This window comes from Vigna unguiculata, chromosome 5 (assembly GCF_037176805.1).
Source record: "Vigna unguiculata cultivar grain cowpea cultivar isolate G323 ecotype 2 chromosome 5, ASM3717680v1, whole genome shotgun sequence".
Classification (NCBI taxonomy): Eukaryota; Viridiplantae; Streptophyta; class Magnoliopsida; order Fabales; family Fabaceae; genus Vigna; species Vigna unguiculata.
Genome location: NC_140796.1, coordinates 54,372,157 through 54,397,109, shown reverse-complemented (window position 1 = coordinate 54,397,109; position 24,953 = coordinate 54,372,157). Strand labels below are relative to the sequence as shown.

Here is a 24,953-nt window from a genome sequence, read left to right as displayed (position 1 = left end):
AGATGACGTCAATGCTTGATTTTTTAAGTATGTGTAATTCAAAGTTTCACAAAATTTTTGTGAAAAAAATCACTATACAGATAAATTAGCTAATTTAGTTTTAATTTATAGAGAACAATACAAGTGATTTAATACTTTACCTCCATGTATTTATTTAATTATTTTCATAACAAGTATAGTTTATTTATGTTTGGTGAAGTGTAATTGTTACCATGGGTTTAATGTGGTCCCCCATGCTTTATATTTGTTTACTTTATTTTATTTTTTCAATAAATTTTCATGTGATGATAAATGATTGATGAGTTTTGAGACATCAATTTATCTGATATATCAAATTTCATAGTGATGTCTAACATGACTTATTTAAAAATTAAAAAACTAATATCAACCATTTTTTATAAAAAAATTATTTACAAAAATTAATAAATGATCTATAACTATATATAAAAATGATTCTCTCTTTTATGTCCATAATTATTTATTCCTAATTTTTTTAATTTTTTAAAAATTAAGTGTTATTTTTAAATATTTTATATAAATAAACAAATAAGATTTAGTAAGTACTATAACACATCACCAAGTGAGACAGGAGAAGTGAGTAAATTATTCAAAACAACCACTTTAAATGTAATATAGATAAACAAATAAGATTTAATATCAGTAAGGAAAACTGGTGCGAAAATTTTTATAAAAAACTTATTTCAAATTTATTATATTTGTATTTATTTTATTATAATTAATTATATGAATTAGAGTGCAAAAGCGAAAACATAATAAAATTAAGCAAGTTAATTCATATTTGATTTTCATATTAAATTGAGAAATAATTTTTTAAAAATTATTGAAAAAGTTTATTGAAATAATAATTCTTTTTTTAAATCAATCTTAAAATTCACTTCAAGTGGTTGTTTGAATAATTTACTAGCTTTTAAGAGTTATGGTAACACTGCGTCATCCACTTCATTAGTAATTAACCTTTTCTTCTTAATTCCTCTTATGGCACTTACATATATATAACATACATGACCAAAAAAAACCAAACGTGTCTTTAATACAAACCTCATACGAAACAAAACTCCAACTCGATTAAATATCTGTTTGGTTTTTGCATAACTCATAGTAAGAAGTCGTTATAATTTAACTAACAACTCTAAATTCATTGTTTATAATAGAAATTATATCTAATATTAAAAAATTATTCTTCAGAAATAGGTTATATAAATCGACTTACCACGTATCAAATTAAAAATAATTGACTTTTTTAGTGAATCAGATATTGATGGATTGATTAAATTAAAAATATTTTATTTTTTAATTTATTTTATATATTTGTTATATTATAAGTGATCGACCCACTTTATTATTTTTATTGCTATATATAATTCTACCTGCAAATTATGTGAAGTTACGTGAGTTAGATTTAATTTATTAATTTAAAAATATATAATTTTTGTTTAATACAACCTGAGGTAAAGTCTAATACGTTAGATTCATTCACGGTTTTAAACTTATTTTGATAAAATAATGATATTTTGACTATTAACTTTTAATAATTTTATCTTATAATATAAGGTGTCATCTTTTGAATGATTTTGAAATATTAAAAATAAAAAAAACACTTAAAAGATGGCACATAAAATTATAAGAGAAAATTGTCAAAACTTAGTAATTTTTTATTTTGATATCTTTTAAAGAAATTGTGGACTGAAAATATTCGTGCTATTGAAACAAAAGTATATTTTCATTAAACATGTCATGGTTAGATCAGCAAACCTTATTCATGCTAATGCAATATGAAGTAGGAAACAGAAATGGTTATATTCTGATAAAAACAAGCCACCAAACACTTTCAGGGTTCCGCTGATTTTCCTTTTTGTACACGTAAGTGCGTCATTTAGACCTTAATTTTATTTGAATTCACATGTTCTTCTTCCGTTGTCGTTCCCTTTAAGTAAATGTTATTCCACGTGCAAAGGCAAGGCAGCACATATAAATTCTACTAGCTAGCCACTTTCACAGAAACTGCAATTCCAGGATATATAGGTTTCTTTCTCAGTGCCTTCACCACTACGATTTTAATGGCACAGAAGACACCGTCATGCTTTGAAAATCCTCAAAGTTGACTTTTGGTAATGATGTTTTGGGAAACCCAAATGAATCAATTTGCAAATCATTATATCTACGAAAACATCAGAAATGAATGCAGATATATCTGAGATATATGGGGTATATTCCAAGAATAAACTCCTCCACTTACCACGTTTTCCAAAGCCAACTTTGTCACTTTCTGTGTTAAATTTGAAGTTGTTTAGTCTCAGAACAAGGGATACCCCTAGTGAAGCACCAAGATACATAGCTGCTTTCTGCTTTCCTACCTAATGCTTTGAATCGTGCATTCAGCACTTCCATTTTTTTGTATTCTTGTGTTGTAATGTGACAGAAGTGCAGATTTCTTTCATGTTTCTCACTGATCAATATTTAATGTTCATAAATATGATATTGCATGGCTTCTCTAAGCATTTCTTTGATCTGATAAGACTGCAGAGCACAACTAATGGATGAGATCGATGGAACAAGGAACAAGGGTTTCGTACACCAGGCCACCAACGTAGTGGAACAAAAACATTTTAACCCCTTTCTGATATATATATATATATATATATATATATATATATATATATATATATATATATATATTGATTAAATGTAGTCTTTCTATTTTAAACCTATAAACCATAAAAAACTGATCGAAAGTTAAATTCCAGAAATAAGAGAATCGTTAAACACTTCCATTTTGAAAACAAAAGCATGCAAATGTAGACGGTAAAATCATCAAAATACCATGACAGTGCAATAAAGTGTATGGCTTGTTAAAATCCAGAAATCTTAAACTCATTTCAACAACATGGTCATAACAAGACACATATTCGGTCTATGCAACATGGTATCATAGGATGTTTGTTATTGTTAAAGATGATAAAACAATAAAGTGAAACAATAGACAAAATAATTAGTGTTTTTTTTGTTGTTTTTATAGGAAGATGAAAGTTACAAGACAGACATATTACTGATAAACATATTGAAAAACAGAAATTGAATTTGTGCATCATAAATATTTGATTGGTGGCAGCCTGCTACTGTTGAAGAGATTTAAATTTGTGTTGAGGTTTTGTAGTGTCTCACGTGGAGGCCATATCAATGATTCTGATGCATGCAGATTTGTATGGTCCAGGGTATAGTAGAAGTTGAACTATAGCCTTTGGTGTGCATGCTTTTCTATTGGCCAAGAAGTAAGGATTCATTTTGTTATAATTAATTCAATCTGACTTTGCAACAGTTATCATCTCGTCAGAGCAACTCTTGCTGAGTTTGAGCAATAAGTACAAATTTGAAAAAGGGAATCTGTTCCTTTTCAGCACCCTTCAAATTTTCTGCTCTCTGTTGTTTTCTTCGTTGGTTTATTCTCACAATATTTGATGCAAATTTCGTTTAAAATTGGAATATTTACACATATACACTTATAACTTCAATCACCAAACAAAAAGATATTGTCGGCTTTACAATATATGGGTTTTTTTTGTATTTTGGGATTCATTTGAATTGTAATTTGCAAATATGAGGTGGTTGAATTTTTTTTTTAAAATAAGATCAAGTTGTCAGGGTTAAGGACGACATTATAGGTGAAGTCATTCTCAATCATGCTGGTTTTGTTTTTTTTTTTAAAGCCTAATTGTGTTATGGGAGACTGGTTTCTATTCATCTCAAAAGTGAAGTCATCTTCTTATCTGACAACTTCACCTATAATGTCGTCCGACTTGACCCTATTTTGCAGAAAAAAGTTTAACGAATCCGATTTTACAAAAATTCAGTTGAAATGGATCCCAAAATACAAAAAAGCCGAATCTGTGAGTCCCTCCCTCTCTTTACATAAGATAAGAAAGTTCTGAGTTTGAGGTTGATCACCATTTGATTAATGAGTACTGGTGACACTTTTCTGCACACCCTTTAGCCTAATTAAGAAATGATTTTGATGAGGGAAAAAGCAAAGGTGCATTATAATAGTGCCTATTCCTTCTCCAGCCCCAAAGATAGAAGTGACTTGAGAAGATTAATTTTGATCCGTGCTTTAAGAAGAAAGCTTTCCAGAGAAATCTAGTTAGATCATTCCGAAAGGAAGAATCAAATTCGTGTGAGCAAAAAAATAAAACGAATGCAGAGGAATTTGGAAACGCTGACCAACATCAACAACAACAACAGTAACAACAGCAGCAATGGAACTATCATTGGTGACAAGCCACGTGTTACCATCAAAGCTTTAATTATTCATACTAAGCAGAGAACCTCTGAAAATGGGAAAGGAAATTGCATCTACTCCATCCATTGTGTTCCCTTTTGAATTCCCTCAGAATCTGATCCATCAATTGTGGGTACCTCATTCATCATGCATCAAATTTTTTCCTTATCTTTATCGATCCAACACGCATGCACCAATCTAACGCAACTCTCTCCCGCCGCGTATATTATTAGTCTGTCCTTTTCCCTTTCTCTTCTTCAATTCAGCAGAATCTGCACCAACTCTCCCATGTATTTGTCAAAATATCTATCTACCCTCAAATATATTAGTGGCTCTTGAGTGCTTCACCCTGCACAAACTTTTGACTATCTCTTTGATTCTTCACCCAGCGGCGTTATTTCATTTAACAAAAGCAAAATCTTAACTTTTTTCACTTTCATCATATTGCCCCCTTCAAATTTCAAAAAACAAATGGAAAACTTTTCATTGAAGAAGAAAGTGAAAAGAACGATATATATACACCAACACACAATAGTACCAACTCATTCATGTGTACCTAACTTTCTCCTATTAACGGATCTCTCGGAATGTCCTATTTAGAAATTTAAGTGTGAGTCTCGTACTGGTTAAAAATGAAAAAATAAAATATTGTATAAAGATAAAGACCCGTAAACTCATTACCTTAAAGTTTAAGATTTTGGGTTGAGAATGGATTAATTTCTTGTGTGGTTGAATTCAAGTCTCATAAATAGTCTTATTATCGGTAGTCTCATCGGTGTTCTATCTCTTCTGTGTTAAGTTTTTGTGTTCAGCTTAATCATGATCATAAATATTTTTCTGACTTATATATTTTTATAATATTCAAGCAAATTTAAATATATATAAATGACCTTTATGTCTCTGATAAGGTGTGCAATAAATTGGTCCTGTGATCAATGGAAGTGGAGAACTATTACAATTGTTTGTTTTAAAGCATTATTTTTCAATGATATTATACATATACTACTTATAATCGAGTCTTCGTTTAGAGAGAATTTTCCAGTAGTATATATACCAAGTAAGGGATAGACACTGAGAACCCTAAAGTGTGATGATCAAGAACAATGGTGGGGTCATGGTATCAATTTTATGAATAATTAAATCGATGATGAAATGATTAAAATCAGGGGCCAAATTATGGGTGGGATAACAATAATAATTTTATTTGGTTGTCTTTATAAACAGCAATCCAGATGTAGAATTTGTAGTGGTGAATCTTCCAAGTGGGATATAGATGGACCTTCAATCAACGCGTAAACACTGTTCTATTAATTCTCCTAACTAAACCTAACCCTATTTTCCTGTCAGAACTACTTGGAGAGTACTTTATATTCTCTTTAATCTCTTTCTGTATTCACGTTTTAATTTCTGTATCAATAGGTTAATTAACTTCAGTCAAAGATGAACGGAAGAAGCTGATTTTTAGTGAGATTACAATCTGATAAAGCAAGTCATTAATATTATTCTTTGTATTCAACTTGCGATAAACAAAGCCAGAACTAATGTAAACGTATAATCTGTTTTAAGGTGACCCTTGTGTTAGATATGAATCCCAAGAAAAAGAGAAGAAGATGAGTGTGGAAGAATGTAGAAGACAACTATGCTACAGCAACCACATGTTTTTTTAGCATGCATTTGGAGAACTTTTTTTTTTCCAATTTTCTGAATATATTTAGTAAATTTGGTATTGAACAATGCATCCACATTGGAACATTGGAAGAGGACTTTGCCTGACATGTTTGCCAACTTCTCAAGCACTTACCTAAATTATTGGAGAGTCAAAAGCGAAAAGACTTTTTTTGACTTTGGTTCTTCCTCCCAAGAAAAGTGCATTCAATTAAATATACAATTGTAATTTTTTATAGGGTTAAATATGTTTTTGTTCTTTAATTTTTAGTAAAAATTAGAATTAGTTCATCCAATATAGTCTCTCAATTTTAGAAGTACGTGAATTTAGTTCTTTTAATCCAATTTTGTTAAATTTATTTAACGTTTCGAACACGTTTCATGATAACATTTGAATTGTTTACATCATTTGACACAATTCCACCTTAGCGTTAGTTGATTGTTAGCTGAGAAATACGTTCGAAATGTCAAACAAACTTAACAAAATTTGGTTAAAATACTAAATTCACATATTTCTAAAGTTGGAGGACTGAATTGGGTCCAAGTTTCGAAGATGGACTAATTCCAATTTTCACTTGAAGTTGATGGACAAAAAACATATTTAACCCTATTTGATAATAACGTTTTCTTTAATATTGTTTATCGAAAAAAAATCATATATTTTATGTTTTTTATTTTTCCCAATAATAAAAATCGTGTAAAATATAAATAGGCATATATGGAATTTCTCCTCTTTTACATAAAATATAAATAAAAACCAGAGGTGTCACTTGCAAGATAGTTAAATATATATATATATATATATATATATATATATATATATATAGAACCAAATCATGTAAGTAAAAGTTATTCGGATTTTCCAAATAGTATAACGAAAGTGGAGTTTTATTGCTGTAGGAAACAAATTAACAAGCATTTCGAGCAGAAAAAAAAAAAAAAAAACAGGTTTTTCTATATGTGCTTACGACACTAAGGACAAAATGAAACTATTTCTAAAGTACGAATTAATTGGTGTAATTTTTTTGCCTAACTTATTAGGATAAGGTTTAAGTTTAACTGTTGTGGAAGTTAACTTAGGAATATTGAGTGGGGTTAAGTTGTTCATTCTATTGAGAGTGACTTAGGTTATAAAGCTTGTCACTTTTAAATTAAAATAGTATTCTTTTTTGGGTTGATATCATGACATATGTGCTTTGTTCATATTGTAATACCCTTATTCTACTTTTTATGAAACACTAAAAATACAATCATGAGGCATACATAAATAATTATAATTAGGGAGAGGTTCCAAGGTTAGGTCAAATTAGATTTAAGTGAATTTAATTCATTCAAAAAAATTAGATTTAATTGAGTTTTTATATTAAATATAATTCAATCTTACAAAGTTGGGTTGGGTTGAATTAATTAAGTCAAAATCAAATTATATATATATATATATATATAAAGTAATCTAATTAAAAAATAATATAATATTCACAAAAATTAATTTAAGGTGTTAAGTCAATTAATAAGTCAAATCATAATATATTTGTCCAAGACATGAAGAAAAAAAAAACATAATTCAATTTGTAACACAATGATTATAAGAGTGGATTTTTTTAGATGAGTCATGAGTTTCTCTAAACCTTATAAGAGTTTTGGATTGGTTCAGGTTTTTAAGGCAATCACAAATGAAACTCAAAAGTTGGATTGAATTACCAGCAAGTCTTAATAATAATTATATATTTTTTATTTAACACAATCCACATCACCTTTTATATTTATATTAAATAAACTCTTATTTTAAATTAAAAATATATATAAAACTCTCACACTATTCTATAAAATTATGTTGTAAAATCTATGGCAGTATAATTTATTATTCATATTTTAATTCATATCTATTATGTTTAAGAAAAATGTTATGCGAGTTTGGTAATAATATATTATTACCTATTGATGAACATGATAGTTCAATTAATTGAATTAAAATTAAAATTACTGTTTCTTATATATTATTTTTTACTTGTGATGTTATGATCATAAATTATTTCATATAGTCTTTGAAATTGATTATTTATCATTTAGATCATGAAGTTAATTTTGAATTGACAATTAAATTTCATGTTAGGGTAATGATTTCTAATGGTCTTTCTCATCCTAATCATAATAATGACATTATTTCATAATAAAACCTTACTTCACAGCTCAGAAAGATGAAATATCTACCATTTGAGGCATAACTCAAAATCCCTAAATGTTATAAATAATCACCAATAACATACTTAATTGTTCAACAATCATGAAAAAAAAAAAACTCAAATTCAAGCATATTTAAAGTGAATAATTTTTAAAAAAATGGTTACATGTGACAATCACACAACATTCAAGAGCATTTTCAATCGAAAAAAACAAACTATTGTTACAAGAAAATTATTACATGACAATCGATTTTAGAAAAAAAAAATGATATTAATTAATTTATAAAAGAAATTAATATCTAAATTATAATTGGTTTGTAAGTTAAAATTTAAATTAGTCTATAATATTAACTATCAAAAAATTATTGTCTAAATTAATGTCTAATTTATTAATCGTAACAAAAATAAAACAAACATATTAAGAAATATTGGCCTACACACATAAATTTTACAAAAACAATAAAATTGAATAATAAAAAATTTAATTAAGTTAATAATGTATTTATAATTTGATTTTTTTTCCCTTTTTTTATACGACGTTTAATAATTTAAGATAATATAATTTGAAAAATATATATATTGAGTGAAATTCATTTTTATATTTAGTACTTTTTTTTTGGGGAGTGTCTTTATGTTCACCATGTTAAAACACACTAGATTTTTGTGTAAGAATCTTTTCTTTAGATTTTATATCAATCAAATTAGATAGAAATAAAATTTCATTTTGGTTAAACTCTTATCCAAATGCTGATACTAATCATTGTGAGGAATAAAATCTTTTTTTAGTTAATATTCATCTCCATTTACTTATATATGATTACATTCAAACAACACATACTACAAAAAAAAACATAAATTAATCAATAGTGTCAATATACTCTGGTTAACTTTAAAATAAACAAGGTGCGGGAAAGAGAGATAACAAGTTTTGAAAAGTTTAAAATTACAAGGTATATCTGTAACGGTATATAAAAATAAATAATAAATTACTCGTTTGTGTAAACAAACTCTACAATTTTTTTTAATCTTTTATTTAAAAATGTAATTAATTAATTTTTTAATCAATTATAGTAAGAAAGTAATTAAAAATTAATTTTTTTTAATCTTTTAATTAAAAATGTAATCTTTTAATTAAAGTAAGAAACACTAAAGTATGAAACACTGCTTAATAAAGTCTACCACTAAAGCACGTGAAATGATATTATGTTATTTTAACTAAAGTTAACTATTTTTTTTAAATCTTTTAACTTACAGTAAAAATTAAAATTATTTTCAATATAAAATTTTGGTCTAATCTAGCTGCCAAATTTTAAAATTGTATGAATTTAATTTTTTTAAATAGAGTTTGTTAGATTTATTTTGACGTTTCAAACGAAATTGAAGTGAAAATGTGTCAAATTATGCAAACAATTCAAAAGTTATCATGAAATCTATTTTAAAACATTAAATAAATTTAACAAAATTATAAAAAGATAAAATGCACGCAATTCTAAAATTAAAAATTAAATTAGGTCACTAATTTTAATTTTTATTTAAAATAAAAGACTAAAAATATATTTAACTCAAACAATAAATATACTTTTAAAGGAATGAAATTAATAAAAAAATTTCCAAAATTAACTTATACATTACTTTAATTACTATAGTTAGGTTATTTGTGAAGATAATATAAATATTTATTATATAAATAAAACTTGCGAATAAAAGTACATTCTTATAATATTTATATAAAAATTTTATGTGTTTTTTAATTTAAATAAACTGTTTTAATTAAACTGATAGTATTAATCAAGTTTAACTTACAGTTATTTTTAAAATTAAAATTTTTAATTTCTTGATTGAAATCATAGTTACGTTTCTTTTGTTTTAAAAAATCAAAAAAAAATAATAAAGAAAAAAAAATAAAGATAAGATAAATCCATTAAAATATGAAAGATAACATTGGAAAAAAATTAATTGAACTAAAGATTTTAAATTATGAAGTTTATAACTTATATAGATTGAAAACTCCTAAAATAAATTATTTTTAAAATATTTTATATAAATATATTTATATCAGTTAAACTAATTAATAATCTAATCAAATAAATCAGATATCAAGTTTTCGATCTTATTAAACTTATTCTAAAAATATATCTCGTGTTAATTTCTTCATGAGTTTCTTGAATTCAATTACAGAAATCGAAAAGTACTAAATCTTAAATAAATCTATCATAAGAGAGATTTGTGTGTCGTATACTCAATTGCTTTAACGTATGAAAATTTATTATACAATAAATGGTTCCTTAAACCTAAAATGCGTGAATTCTTAAATAAAGTTAGGGGAAATTCAAAATAAATCTGTATTTGAAATATAATTAAGCAAAAGTCTGAAAACATTTTTCGCGTGATGATTATTTACCATTAAAGGAAAAAAGTCAATATACATTTGTTTTTTAATAATTTTGTGTGGGCAATAAAATTTAATTTAAGAAATTGTGGTAAGAATTTAATTAGCTCTTGTACAATACCAAGTCAGAACAATAAAATAAATAATTTGTCCATTTAAGATGCATGGGAAAGGTTAATTCATTAAATCAAATTTCAGTCTTTAAACCAGTTGACTACTATTTATTGTAAAATTAATTATGAGATAATTAGTCAAAGAAAATGGCAGTGAGAAAACAATTATTTTAAAAAAAAGTAATAATAACATGAAGAATATACCTCAGAATAAAACAAAATGCCGGTCATGTCCCTGCAACACAAGTTAAAACGGTAACGAGTAACCACAGGGACAGTTACTTTGCGCTGTAAAACATGTTTGCTCTATAAATTAGCACCATCTCTGTGCTTGCTTTTCAGAGAAACCGAGAAAACGAAGAAAACAGAGAAAAGCATAGCGATAATCCATGGGTGTGAACTCGAACAGAGTGGAACACTTTGATAACCGCGAAGCCACCACCCTCAGAATCCAAACCCAGACACCGTTGGAAATCCATGCAGTGCAATTACCACCGCAACGAACCACACTGCACAAACTCCGACACAGAGTCTCCGAAATCTTCTTCCCCGACGACCCTCTCCACCGCTTCAAGAACCAAACCTCTTTCAGAAAGTTTATCCTCGCACTTCAGTATCTCTTCCCCATTTTCCAGTGGGCCCCGAACTACAACCTCACCCTCCTCCGCTCCGATCTCATCTCCGGCCTCACCATTGCCAGCCTCGCCATTCCTCAGGTCTCGACGCGCTTCCCTTTTTTCCGCCGCGAAGTTCTTATCCTTTTATGATCGACATAATGACAACGTTGTCTGAATACTGAATACTTTAACGTTGTTGTCTCTTTGCAGGGGATCAGTTATGCCAAGCTTGCAAACTTGCCACCCATTATTGGACTATGTTAGTATTTCTCTTTACTCTTTCGTGTTTTGTTTTTGTTTGTTGTAAAGTATAATAAATGCACGTTTAACGGTTGAAATGGGTTGAACCGGGTTGAACGTGGTGCAGACTCAAGCTTTGTGCCTCCATTGATATACTCGCTGCTAGGAAGTTCTAAACATCTCGGAGTGGGACCTGTTTCGATCGCGTCTTTGGTTATGGGATCAATGTTAAGCGAGAAAGTTTCTTACTCACAAGACCCTTCTCTGTATCTTGGACTGGCTTTCACTGCCACTTTCTTCGCTGGTGTGTTCCAAGCTTCTCTGGGTATACTCAGGTACTAATTCACTGATTCAAAACATGAAAAGTTTCGATTTTTTGTTTTTTCTTGATGAAATAAATAAAGCAGTGAAAAGAAAAATCTAAGAATCTATGGTGGCTTGTTGCAGTAGGTTACTGTTACTGTAACTGTAACTGGTTGGTGAATGAGAATGATTTTCTGATTAGAATAAAATAGAAAACGTTGATTGATTGTGTTGTGTTTACTTGTGCTATGACAGGTTAGGGTTCGTGATTGATTTTCTGTCGAAGGCGACACTGGTTGGATTCACAGGCGGTGCTGCAATTATCGTGTCACTGCAGCAGTTGAAAGGTTTACTTGGAATAGTGCACTTTACCAGCAAGATGCAAATAGTTCCTGTCATGGTCTCTGTTTTCAAACAAAGACATGAGGTACACTAACATTACCACCATCACCATCGAATCTAATTTCCATTTACTTCAGGATTCCAATCAAATATTTTTCAATTAGGAAAAGTTAAACTATTATTCTAAATCACACACAATTTTTTCTTTTTTTTCTGAAATAATACTTCTACTTCAAGTCATTTTTAAAAGCTGTAAAGATATGTACACATCTGTTTAATGTTTAGAAGATGTGTACATATTTATATATAATTTTTCAAATATATAAATGTCATTTTATTAGAAGAATATATAAATACAATGAGCTTTTATATTTTTAGTCTTTAAAATTTATAATAAATTTATTTTTAACATATTTTTATCACTTAAATAAATTAAAGGTAAGAAGAGGTGACTTGATTCTTTGGGTATTTGACACGTGTACACCTTTGAACCTTATGTTGCTGTTTCTTTTCTCTTCTCCATTCATTTACAAACTAGAAACATTATGAGATGAAAAGTTTTTCTTTAACTTGTCCTGAAAAAATAGATTCATCCAAATTTAAAGAAATGTTATTAGCCAATTTTTTGTACATGAATATTTTTAGAAATATATTTTATTTTAGCTGGAATAGAGTATATCGTGTAAGGTTTTAATTTTTGAGACAAACAAATATGTAATCGGTGTAAAACTTAATTTAAATATTATGTTTTTTTTAAATGAATTTCAAACATGAAAATTGTTTTCTAAATTAAATCTTTCAACTTTTCAAATGGTGTCTAGTCTTCATAATACGAAAGCTGCATCATTTTTTATTTCTGAAATGCGAATAATTTTCTAATTACTACCGTCCTAAAGGTGAAGGCTAATAATACTCTGACAAAGCTACATAGAAAAGAAAATAATTAACTCTTCTCCACCACACAACTCTTTCAAACATTCTCATCGAACTTATTCTTTTTTAAGAATTTAAACTATCATTGTACTCCAAGATTTTTAAGCGAAGGATACCTATTTTTCAAAATATGTTTTCTTGGAGCATTGTATAGGGAATCACTTCCCAAAAAGAAAAGAAAAAAAGTTCTTGGAGAATAAAAAAAGCAAAAAAATCATATTTATTTATGTTACTCCATTCAATAACTGCAAATCAAGAACTGGGTCACTTTTAAAGGAAAGATACTTGTCATACAAATGCAAGTACAAGCTTAAACAAATGCATGTTCTCTAACATGTTTCACCAACTTTGCAGTGGTCATGGCAAACCATTCTTTTGGGATTCGGTTTCTTGGCATTCCTGATGACCACAAGGCACATTGTAAATATCTCTATCTTCCACAAATTATTTATATGGTTCTTAATCTGAGTTATTTAGATCTGACTGTTCTTAATCATTGCAACAGAGCTTGAGGAAACCAAAACTCTTCTGGGTTTCAGCCGCTGCACCATTGACATCAGTTATTATGTCAACCATTTTAGTCTTTCTTCTGAGAGATAAGACTCATCAGATTTCAATTGTAAGATACATACTTGATCATTCGGCATTTCAACATATAAATATATTTTCTTTTTCTAATAACTACTATTTTATTTATTTTCTGGTAGATTGGACACTTACCAAAGGGAGTTAATCCACCTTCATCAAACATGTTATACTTCAGTGGTCCTTACTTGGCTCTTGCTATCAAAACTGGCATTATCACTGGGATCTTATCTCTAACTGTAAGTTATCTACTGGTCATGAAAATCTTATATCTTGCATTTTCATATTATGTTATAATATATCATATTATGTAGTTTCATTTAACTGTCACACTTATTCTGTCAAATTTTCTTATATCTCAGGAAGGAATTGCAGTAGGTAGAACATTTGCATCACTTAAGAACTACCAGGTGGATGGAAACAAAGAAATGATGGCTATTGGTCTAATGAATGTGGCTGGCTCTTGTTCTTCATGTTATGTCACAACAGGTAATGATTCTCCTCTAATTTGACCATATGTCTAGTTATTTAAGAAGCAGCAATCTTATGTGTAAAACATTCTCGCAGGATCTTTTTCTAGATCCGCTGTTAACTACAATGCCGGAGCACAGACAACAGTTTCAAATATAATCATGGCTGCAGCTGTTCTAGTTACCCTTCTGTTTCTCATGCCTCTGTTCTACTATACACCAAATGTTGTCTTAGCCGCCATTATCATCACTGCTGTGATTGGACTATTAGATTATCAATCTGCGTATAAACTGTGGAAGGTTGACAAACTTGATTTCTTGGCATGTCTGTGCTCCTTTTTCGGAGTTCTGTTCATTTCAGTCCCTCTAGGCCTTGCTATAGCAGTAAGTTGATACTTCATTAATTTTTTTCCTGTTATTGCAAATCTAAAATATAATAGCATGATAATCTATGTAATTGATATGCCATCAATATTCAGGTTGTCATATCAGTCATCAAGATCCTGCTTCATGTCACTCGACCAAACACTTTGGTTCTGGGGAATATACAAGGAACTCAAATATTCCACAACATAAACCAATACAAAGAAGCTTCTAGAGTCCCTTCATTCCTCATTTTGGCTGTTGAGTCTCCAATCTATTTCGCTAACTCAACTTATCTTCAAGAAAGGTTGGTCAATGAGATTTCTATAATTTTAATTCGTGAAGTTTAGTATGCTGCTTTTGAATCCATGATTCCTTATGATTTAGAGCTTATGCTGAAACAGGATACTGAGGTGGGTTCGAGAAGAGGAAGAACATATAAAAGCTAATGATGGAGCTGCATTGAAGTGCATGATTTTAGACATGACAGGTACATATTTCATTGGACCTACAACATTAGTTGTCTAAAGTTTGGTCACATATTGACTCCAACAATGTTCTTTTCTCAGCTGTCACAGCCATAGACACAAGTGGGCTTGAGACTTTAAGTGAACTTAAAAAGACGCTGGAAAAGAGATCACTTCAGGTACAGACACTGATTTGCATGTCCCAAACTCACAGTGCCTAAAAAACTGCAGATATTTTAAAGTCCTGGTTTTATTTTTTTTTCTTGTTATTGTCATCTTTTAAACATTGAAAATATATCATGTTAATACTTTAAAATCTTTTTAATGTATTTTAAAATTTTAAAATCAATGGTCATCATAGTATTTTGAAGACACATCAAATGAACAGCAAAGAAAATCCAAATCCAGTTATTTTGTTGCTAACCTCTACATTTATGATTGGCTCATGCAGCTTGTGTTGGCAAATCCTGTTGGAAATGTGGCGGAAAAATTGCACAAGTCAAAAGTTTTGGAATCCTTTGGATTAAAAGGAGTCTATCTCACAGTGGGAGAAGCTGTAACTGACATTTCATCGATCTGGAAAGCTCAACCTTGATTTCCCATCGATGGTGTTCATGGAACCACAAAACTTATGAGGATAAACTCTAACTTTTAGTTTATGTGGCGAATGCTTGTTAATTTCCGGAGAGTCTAATTTCTGTTATTAGTAGGAACCTTCAAAACAATATTTCCCCGTAAAAAAGAAAAAAAGGAGTTGCCATAAAAAGGATCTGTGTTACTCCTTTTATTTTCTGCTACATAGCAATTTTGCTTCTTGTTACAGGGAAATGAATCAAAGTAATGTATGATATGTAGACAATTTGAGTTCAATGTATGAGAGAACATTGAAATCTCTCAATCAGGGCATCAAATTCATACCTTTTAAAAACGATGATTAATATAAAGAAAATATTAAAGAATCAAAAGTGGAATCCTTTTCATTGAAAATCTATCAAAAAATCTACTCTTTCTGCTTGTAAGCAGCCACCAACAAAGTCTTGCTTTATTGTATCTACAAATCTCATTGGTTCTTAATCTTTCCTTAAAAATCCATTTATATCAAATATTTGCAATTAAGAGGAAGATCTGTTGATGATCAAATTTTATTTTAATTAAAAGAACTTATTTCATTATTAATAGTTCTATTTTAGAAAGAGGCAACAATACATCTGAAGACCCCAACCAAAAGATTTAGCATCATTCTCAAGAAAAAAGGAACAAAATCTAAGACCAAAACTTGTAGCCTTTTTTGTGTCTTTACTCCTTCTAGGTTACTTTTATTAGTATTATTATTATTAAAAGGTAAAATATTTTAAAGAAAACATCACTATAAATTCTATAATGAAGCATCACAAACAATATATTTTAAAGGAAAAATATTTTCAAGAAAAGAACTTCTTTAAGTCACAATTCTCAAACGTTTTTTAATTATTAACCTAAAATCTATAAATAATACTATAAGAAGATAAAAACCTTAATTATGATAGATAAAATAGATATGCAAAAACAATAACAATTTCGTATATTAAGATATTAGATTTTATTGTACATCATAATGTGGGTTCAAATGCAAGTACTTCATCTTCAAATTTATCTGCTGATCAAAGAAAGAAAGACAAACTAGACTAGTTAAAAGAAATCTCAATGACACATTGGTAATATGATTATGTTTAACTTTTAAGCAAAGGTAGAACTGTAGAAAGTAATGATGAGGAAGTAAAAAAAATGATGAGAAGCAGGGCCAGCTGTGGCCTCTTTCATCAACTCATCCACTGAACATTACAATGCATATACATGTTCAAAGAGTTATCAGAATGGAGAAAAAACTCTGCCTTTCCTAAAAATAACTCACTGAACCATGAAATATGGTTCTTGAACACCACCACACTATAATTTGCATTGCAACCATGCATAGCACATAGCACAAACAAATCAACATAGGTAGATGTTTTGTAAATAAAAATAAAAATTATTCAGTCTCTCAAGAAAGTAAAGAGTGTTATTTGGACAAAAGCAGACCCGTGAGGAAGAGATCATGGTGGCTTGAGCTAGGAGAATTCTCTTCCGAGTAAGTCCCAGTTTTCTCCAATTCCTCCCTTACCAAAATTTCCTCTGATCCACACTCAAAACTGCAAAATGCTTTCCCACCCCTGCAAGATATACAGATAATATATTACAACTATTGTTTTTGTCTGGAATTAAGTACTAGTAGCATAGTGAGATATTTGGAACAAACCTGTATCTGTAAATATCTTCCTCCCTCACTAATTTCTTATTACATGAGTAACAAAAGCTGAAAACATTATCAGAATGATAAGGGGATGATCCTTCTGAAAATATAGGAACTTGAGAAGCTCTGAAAGCAGGTTCTTCCTTCATGCTGAACTCATTGAAGTCATTGTTGTGACATTCCAAAACGCAGTCACCAAAAATATGTGTTCTCTTAGGGTTTGGACCATGAGAAATTATACAGGTATAATCCTCAGAAAGTTCTATCTCTCTTGCAGAGAGCGAGCCTAGACACCCTTTACTAAAATCAATGGATATTGGAAGCGAATTTGATTTAATATTGGAAGACTTATCTACCTGTGAGTCTCTGCTTGTCACAGGAGGCAAACTCGTTAATGTAGATGTATTTCCTGAACATAATTCATTCATTCCCAAATTGGAGTTTTGATTTGTGTTGATTAATGATGAAGGCCTAAAGGAACCAGGCAAAGAAATCATGGTTCCTTTGAAAGCTTTAGATTCCCAGTTGTCATTTTTCTTTCCAGAGACATTGTCAAAGTTTTCCAGTTCAGATTTGGGAGTTTTGGTTTCAGAAGGAAGTGAAATTACATAGTTTTTGGGCAAGGAATTAGATTTCAAATAAGGTGCAAAGAATTCATGGTTGTTTGAAAATTTAAGGATGCCAGTTTTCACCTGTGGTCCAAAAATGATACTTTTCCTCTGAAATTTACCAAGGATAATGTCATTGCTATGTTTGGTTTCATTAACAAGGGAACTTATGATGCCAAGGCCTACTTTACTGTCATCAAACTGTTTCTTATGACCAGTTTGAAGTGATGGTCTACAAGACTTGGCACTAAACGGGTTGCTAAGATTTGAGAAGAGTCTGCAATCAAGAGGAGATGTAGGGCTCCAAACAGATTCAGAATCTGGCAACCCTTTAGGACCAATCCCCAACCTAGAACCAAAGGTATAGAAATTTGAGAAACTCATTTGCCTTAATGCATCACAAGGTAAAGAGAAATTGGAAGAAGAATCAGCCATGACATTAAAAATCTTCCAAATATGAGCCTTTCCCTTCTTCTGCATTATCCTAGTACCCCATTCCTCTCAAAAGGAAGAAATCATCATATTCCCTTGCTGCATCAAATTCAAAAAGCTAAAGAAACAGCAATGTATTAATCTCCAGACAATAGGAATCACGACCAAAGTTCACAACAACTCATCGCATACAAAAATTGCTAGTTTATTTAGCCATTCAGAGAACTTTTCAGAGTACAGAGATATTATTAGAGGAATGGAACATTCAAATTATGGCACAGATTAGGAGTAGAATTCGTACAAAATATTAGAAAGTAGTAAGAAAATAGCCACAAAAAAGAAAACAAATCCGCAAATCTATTGATACTTTTTGCAGCTCACAGTTGACATCAAGGTGAGTACTCATCTCCATTCCAAATAAACATGAAACTAATTTGCTGCAGAAAGAGCTATATGAGAATTTAAATTTCCTGAGAATCTAAATTTCCTGAAGTGGTAAATTTCGAATGGCAAATCTATCGAGAATTTTAGCAACTTATCAAATAAAAGCTTCTCCAACACCATTCTCGATAACATAACACTTCGAAACAAATTAGGAACAAACAAATTAATGAACACCATTGATGATCGGATTTAGAAAATTGAAAAAAACTGTAACTTACACAATTTGGAAGTTGCAAGCCAAGAAAACAAGTCAGATTCGCAGATGATACCTCAAACAAACACATTAAAGTGCAACTGATAAGAAGCATGGTACAATAAAATATCTAGCTTGGGATTGCACAAGATCGTTATATTTTTTAAAAGAGGAAGTTCATCAAACGCTCAAAAATCAACAGTTAAATAAGTTTATACAGAATCTGATCATCGCCCACATCAAAATCTAATCGAGCAATCCGAAAAAGCACATAAAAGGTATCTGATTATAATAATAATAAAAAAAAAATCTTTGAAACAGAACCTCTAAACATTGTTTAGAATGAACTCCGAACCCACTAAACATTTTAGGAACAAAAAGAAGAAAAAAATCCCAGAGTGCATCGATTGGTGAGAAATGAAAGCAGAGAAATTTACTGTAAAGAAACCTACTTTTATTTAATCTGAGGGAAACCCAAATGCGGAAACTTGCAGAGATGAACATCAGCAGCAAAGACCAAACCTTTTGTTTACACTTACATAACCCTCTTCACATTCTTCTCCTTAAACTTGATAAATTTCTTTTTATTTTTATTTTGTTAGTTTTCACCGTCTTCTTCCACCTGCATCTTCATGCATCAAAGTCAGAGAGACAGTGAACTCGCTGAGTCTTCCGATGTACTACACACAGTCTCTCTTTCTCTTCTCACTCTCATCATTGAGAGCTACAATACAAAATACAAAAATACAAATACGTATCGTACCTATACCGAGTATTGTATAAAATATATACACTTTCATTTTATTTTCTATATTTTATCTCTTTTTTTAATTCTTTTAAATTTTAATTATGTGATATTCTTTAACTAGCTGTATGTTAAAAGAAAAATCAAATAACCTGTTTATAGTGATACTAATATTGTAATATAATATAATAAAGTTATATATTTAAAATAAACTAAGATCTATAAAATCAAATATATAACATTAATCTATTTGGATCAAAATTATTAATTTCAAACATCTGAAAAATAAAAAGATGTTTTAAAAACTTAAAACTAAAATTCATATAAATTGTAAATATTAAAAACAACAAAAGAAAAATTTACTAACAAAAAGAAAAAAATACATAAATATGAAATCAAACTTACCTATTTTACATAAGGTAAAAACATATATAACTTTGTTTATATATATATATATATATGAGTAAATTTATCATGCATATATTTATTAAATAATTATATCTAACATTGATTCTTCTCCTATTTTAGATGGGTATGAACTTTTTTTACAGTTTTTTTAGATATTATTTTTTAAGTGATTTTTCATTTTTTTCAATTTTTTATATTTTAAAATTATTTAAAATATATCAGATTGTAAAAGAAAGTTGTCAAAATATCATAATTCCTATTGAAATTATGTGTAAAAGAGGATACATGATAACACACCATAATAGGCCATTCTCAATAAGTAAAGAAGAATTGGACTAACATTATTATGTCCACCAAAATTTCGAATTTTAATATTCAATATAATTTTATACTCACAAAAATAATTGAACTTTAACAACTAATATTAAATAATTTAATATTTGGTTATCATATAATTGGTAGTATAATTAAATTTCCACACAAAATTTAAATTTGTCTCCATCTTACATTTTGATATAATTTTTTAAATCTTGACATATTAAATCGTGGTATAGGTTGACATTTAAATTGTTTACATCATTTGACATATTATAATACAGACATCGGTTTAAAACACTATATAACACGTACAAAATAATTGATATAACTAAGTTAAAAAAATTATATATATTTATTTTTTAAAGTTTTGGAACTAAAATTATCATAATTAAAATATAGATGAATTCCACATTTACTTATAAAAATTTAAAAAACAAATAATTAAAAACTTATTATTTCTGGAAGTAAACTTCACTCAATTCAAATTTAAAAGTGTATACTTTTAATAATAGAAAGTGGATATCAAATGTCATACTATTTTTATTAATTAATTAATTATATATATATATATATATATATATATATATATATATATATATATATATATATATTTCTTAAACTTTCAACCAAATTTGTATTTTGTTATTGTCATAAATTTCATATCAATTTTATTTATGTACTTTATTATAAATAAATAGATGACGTCCTTAACTACAATGAACGTATGTATAGATGGCTTTATTATTAAAGTACAATTTAAACAGGATTAAAGATAAAACTCATATTTCTAGTAAACAAATTTGATAAATTGCATAACAACATATAAATTTAATATGAAAATTATCTTTTCAATTTGTAATTATAAAGACAAATATAAATTTTAAAAATTAAAATCTAAATACCTTTTTAATTGTCAATATTTTTTATCAATAATATAAAAAATACTATTAAGAGAATATATTGTATAAATTAATGTATATGGTAACTATATATATATATATATATATATATATATATATATATATATATATATATTATCAGACACTAAACATCCAAGATATATAAATATCATGAAGCTAGAAGAAAAATACTTCAAATACTTATACACATTACTTGTAAGTATATGAGAAAAGTATTTGTTTTGTACTAATACGAATTCCTAATTGTTTGCAATATACACACAGAAAGAGAAAAAATTGAAATAGAAAGAACCACAATGTATTTTTATTTTTTTTAACAGATACTTTGAAAATCGTATAATCGATTATATTAAAAGAGATAAATAATTATATTACAAATATTTTAATAATATTTTTTTATATGCAACTTATAACATTTTTTATACAATTGTTCATATCACAAATATTTCACTAATATTTACGTATTTAATTTTTATAATAATAATAATAATAATAAATAATATGTCCAAATAAAGTTATCGCTAATATTTTTTCATTTTCACTTTTTTTTTATTTAATCAAAGCAATTTTACTTTTTCAATTTTAACTTTTTTTCTTTTTATCTTTATCTTTTTTTATTCCTTCTCTTCTTATCCTCTATTTAAAAACAAATCATTATTATGATGTAATTAGAGTTATAAAAATGACTTAATTATCAAGATTGAAAAAATAAAGTAAGAGTGATTACGAGTTAAATTATTGCAATTCCTTCCACTAAACAAATTTCAGTAAGAGTAAAATAAAATATGAAATAATGCTTTAATAAAAAAAAGAAAAAAAAAGGTGATGACCTTTATATATATTCAATAATTACACAAATATCCGAAAGCTAATTTTATCATTTTTATTTTTAAATTATTTCTATAATTACTTTATTTTATTAATGAAAAATATTTCTATTTATTTACTGCTTTTAAAATAAAACACTCTTAATTTTAAAATTTTAATGAAGCCATGTAGGAAGCATGACGTGAAAATTTCTTGGAAACAGGATCGAGATTTTTTGGTTTAACAATGCGTCCAGATGTAATAGGAAAATAATAACAAACTAAAATTAAATAAGAATGAAGTGTATTAATTACGGCACGCACCCGGCTCACGTTAGCAAAGAGCACCTTCTATCTCTGTGGAACTTGTGATGGTGCTTTGTCAATTGACAGTTTCTTTTCCTTCAGTCTGTTTGCAATTTCACACTTTTCATTTCCCTGAAATTTCGTTCTCTCAGGTATGAAACACCAATCACAATCTTCTCATGTTTGATGCTATTGCTTTTATCTCATGAAATTCAATGAGAATTGGATGCACATCTGTTTCAATTATTTTTCCTAAATTCATCTTATTCCACACACACATGCAAGAAAGATAATTGTGAATAAATTCAGGGTCATGCAATTCATTTTAATTGCAATAGGATTTTACACTGTACTCAAAGAGGGGTTGTTGAATGTTTGGTTGAGGGAGATAGAGATATAGATAGAGAGAGAGAGAGAGAGAGAGATACTAGTAGTTTTGTAGCTTTAGTTTCGTAGCAAAATTCTGTTTCTGAATGGATGGCATTGAGGATGATGCGAGCTATGACCCTAACCCATATCGCGTCATCAGTCACCAACGAGGTTATGGTTATCAGAATTCTCCATATACCCTCCCGGTCAATACTGAATATGCCCATCATCATGATGAAGATGAAGAAGAACAAGAACAGTTAGAAGGAGATTATGAGGTTGATCAAAGTAACAGCCTTCAGCTTCCCCAAAAGGATGGGGATGAAGAAAATGGCATGGATGGGGTTGGTGATGAAAATGATGATGAGGAAGAGGAGGTAGAGGATAATAAGCAGATTGGTTATTATGCCACTAAGAGCGAAGAAGATTTGGAGTGGCACCCAAAGAAGCAAAAGCTGAAGACTTTGATTTCAACCTATGAATTTGCTCCTTGTGTGCCAGCACCATCAGCTACAGCTCCAGTTCCAGTTCCCTCAGCTCCCAAACCATCTTCTGGGGGTAGGAATTCACTTACTGACTGGACTGAGCATGAGACATTTGTTCTGCTTGATGCATGGGGTGATAGGTTTCTTCAACTTGGAAGGAAGAGTCTTCGAGGTGAGGAATGGCAGCAAGTGTCGAAAATGGTAGCACAAGTTTCAAAAATTGAAAGGACGGATACTCAGTGTAGAAACCGCCTTGACACACTGAAGAAAAAATACAAGAAGGAGAAGGCTAAATTTCAAGACAGTGATGGTGGAGATTGCAAATGGGTTTATTTTAAGAGGATGGATGAGCTAATGAGTTCACCCCCACAACAAGTTGGTATCTCTTGTGGTTTGGACTCGGGAGATTATGTTTTTATGAACCCTGGAGTTTATTTGAATCAAGGTAATGGATTGGATGAACTGAGGGATAGTCCTGAGAATGTGGAATCTACCGGTGAAGAAGGTTCAGATGGACTTCAACTTCAAGCAAAGAAAAGGAAAGGAAGGAGCAGTGGTGAAGCCTCTTCCTTCAGGTTGCTTGCCGATTCCATACAAAAGTTCAGTAAGATATATGAAAAGATAGAGAATAGTAAAAGGCAGCAGATGATGGAACTGGAAAAGATGAGAATGGATTTCCATAAGGAATTGGAAACACAGAAGAGGCAGATATTAGGGAATTTGCAGAGTGAGATTTCAAAACTAGAACAGAGACATGATGAGAACGAAGATTCTGCTGAGAATGGTATGTGAAATATTATGCATTGTAGTTGTCATTGCTGTGTAAGATACAATGTAGACACTAGATTACTAGTTGTATCATATTTGAGGCATTTTGCCCCTTCTTGCCAGCAATACTGCATTATACTACAATTAGAACCGGATGGCCCAACTATGTCATTGTATCCATGTTCAAAACTGTGCTCAATGCCTGTCTGGTCTATTTCTTAACTTTTATATTTTTCAAATTCATGAATAATATTCGATGATGTGAATTACCTACCAGATGAGTTGGCATTTTTCATTTATAGTTTTGCCTCACATTAAAGGAAACATAGATTGTTCATGTATGATTATTGAACATGTTATCGATTACTGTTCATTCTGTATCAAATCTTGTAGAAGATATCGACAAATAGATTCATTTCCAACTTTACTCCCAAGTTTAGATGAATAATGTTTCTGCAGACCAAAAAAAGAGTGTTACACACAACTTAAGGTCAAGCAAAAAGTCTTAGGTCTTAAATTTTAACATATGTCAAACCTATAAAAGGTTTGACATATGCATACTGATACATTTTAGTTTGGGGCATCCTTTGGACAAGGAAAGGACATTAGACAGCTACTATCAAATGAAAAAAATAATTTGCTACATCGACAAAAACTTCTGTCCACTATTTCTTTGACAGGTAATGTGTGATAACTGCTCAATTTGGACCATATGAAAGAAGTTGCAATGAAAACATGACTTGCAAAGAAGAAAATTTGATTTGACCAAGTGACACGGACCCCTTGAAGAAAAGCATTCTATGAAATAATTTGATTTTTATCCGACAAATATTACTTATTAGTTCTATCACCGGAGAGAGTTGAACTGACAACTTCTCTCACCCTTCCTTCTAAATCCTTTAAACCAACTTTATTTTT

The 24,953-nt window shown here is 29.2% G+C and overlaps 3 protein-coding genes across 4 annotated transcripts; 2 read left to right on the top strand and 1 right to left on the bottom strand.

Annotated features, from left to right (window-relative positions):
• Positions 1–10,969: 10,969 nt before the first annotated feature.
• SULTR3;4 (sulfate transporter 3;4) lies at positions 10,970–15,892 on the top strand. The gene is made up of 13 exons (XM_028070123.2): positions 10,970–11,360; positions 11,472–11,520; positions 11,629–11,836; positions 12,060–12,231; positions 13,434–13,499; positions 13,585–13,698; positions 13,787–13,903; positions 14,027–14,153; positions 14,232–14,518; positions 14,614–14,804; positions 14,902–14,987; positions 15,067–15,143; positions 15,416–15,892. Exons 1-13 carry the CDS (start codon positions 11,034–11,036, stop codon positions 15,557–15,559), a joined length of 1,965 nt encoding a protein of 654 aa, XP_027925924.1. The 5' UTR covers positions 10,970–11,033; the 3' UTR covers positions 15,560–15,892.
• An 828-nt stretch (positions 15,893–16,720) lies between these two features.
• LOC114185621 (FCS-Like Zinc finger 10) lies at positions 16,721–19,628 on the bottom strand. 2 transcript variants are annotated; one of them, XM_028073464.2, is made up of 3 exons: positions 19,363–19,628; positions 17,240–18,372; positions 16,721–17,153 (listed from the first exon to the last, which is right to left on the bottom strand). In XM_028073464.2, the coding sequence occupies exons 2-3, from the start codon at positions 18,319–18,321 to the stop codon at positions 17,003–17,005; spliced, it is 1,233 nt and encodes a 410-aa protein (XP_027929265.1). In that variant the 5' UTR covers positions 18,322–18,372; positions 19,363–19,628; the 3' UTR covers positions 16,721–17,002. The 2 variants fall into 2 exon arrangements, with proteins under 2 accessions (XP_027929265.1, XP_027929263.1); XM_028073462.2 differs by having other exon boundaries at positions 17,240–18,391; positions 19,363–19,627.
• Positions 19,629–22,431: 2,803 nt separating this feature from the next.
• On the top strand, positions 22,432–24,311 carry LOC114186137 (uncharacterized). Its single transcript, XM_028074165.2, has one exon. The coding sequence runs from the start codon at positions 22,887–22,889 to the stop codon at positions 24,057–24,059; it is 1,173 nt and encodes a 390-aa protein (XP_027929966.1). The 5' UTR covers positions 22,432–22,886; the 3' UTR covers positions 24,060–24,311.
• The last annotated feature ends 642 nt before the right edge of the window (positions 24,312–24,953 follow it).

Excerpts from the sequence above, each read along its gene's own strand:
- LOC114185621 (XM_028073464.2), bottom strand. The coding sequence starts at position 18,321 with ATGCAGAAGAAGGGAAAGGCTCATATTTGGAAGATTTTTAATGTCATG. Across the intron at positions 17,154-17,239 it reads GAAGATATTTACAGATACAG|GGGTGGGAAAGCATTTTGCA; the intron begins GTTTGTTCCAAA and ends TATATCTTGCAG.
- LOC114186137 (XM_028074165.2), top strand. The coding sequence starts at position 22,887 with ATGGATGGCATTGAGGATGATGCGAGCTATGACCCTAACCCATATCGC.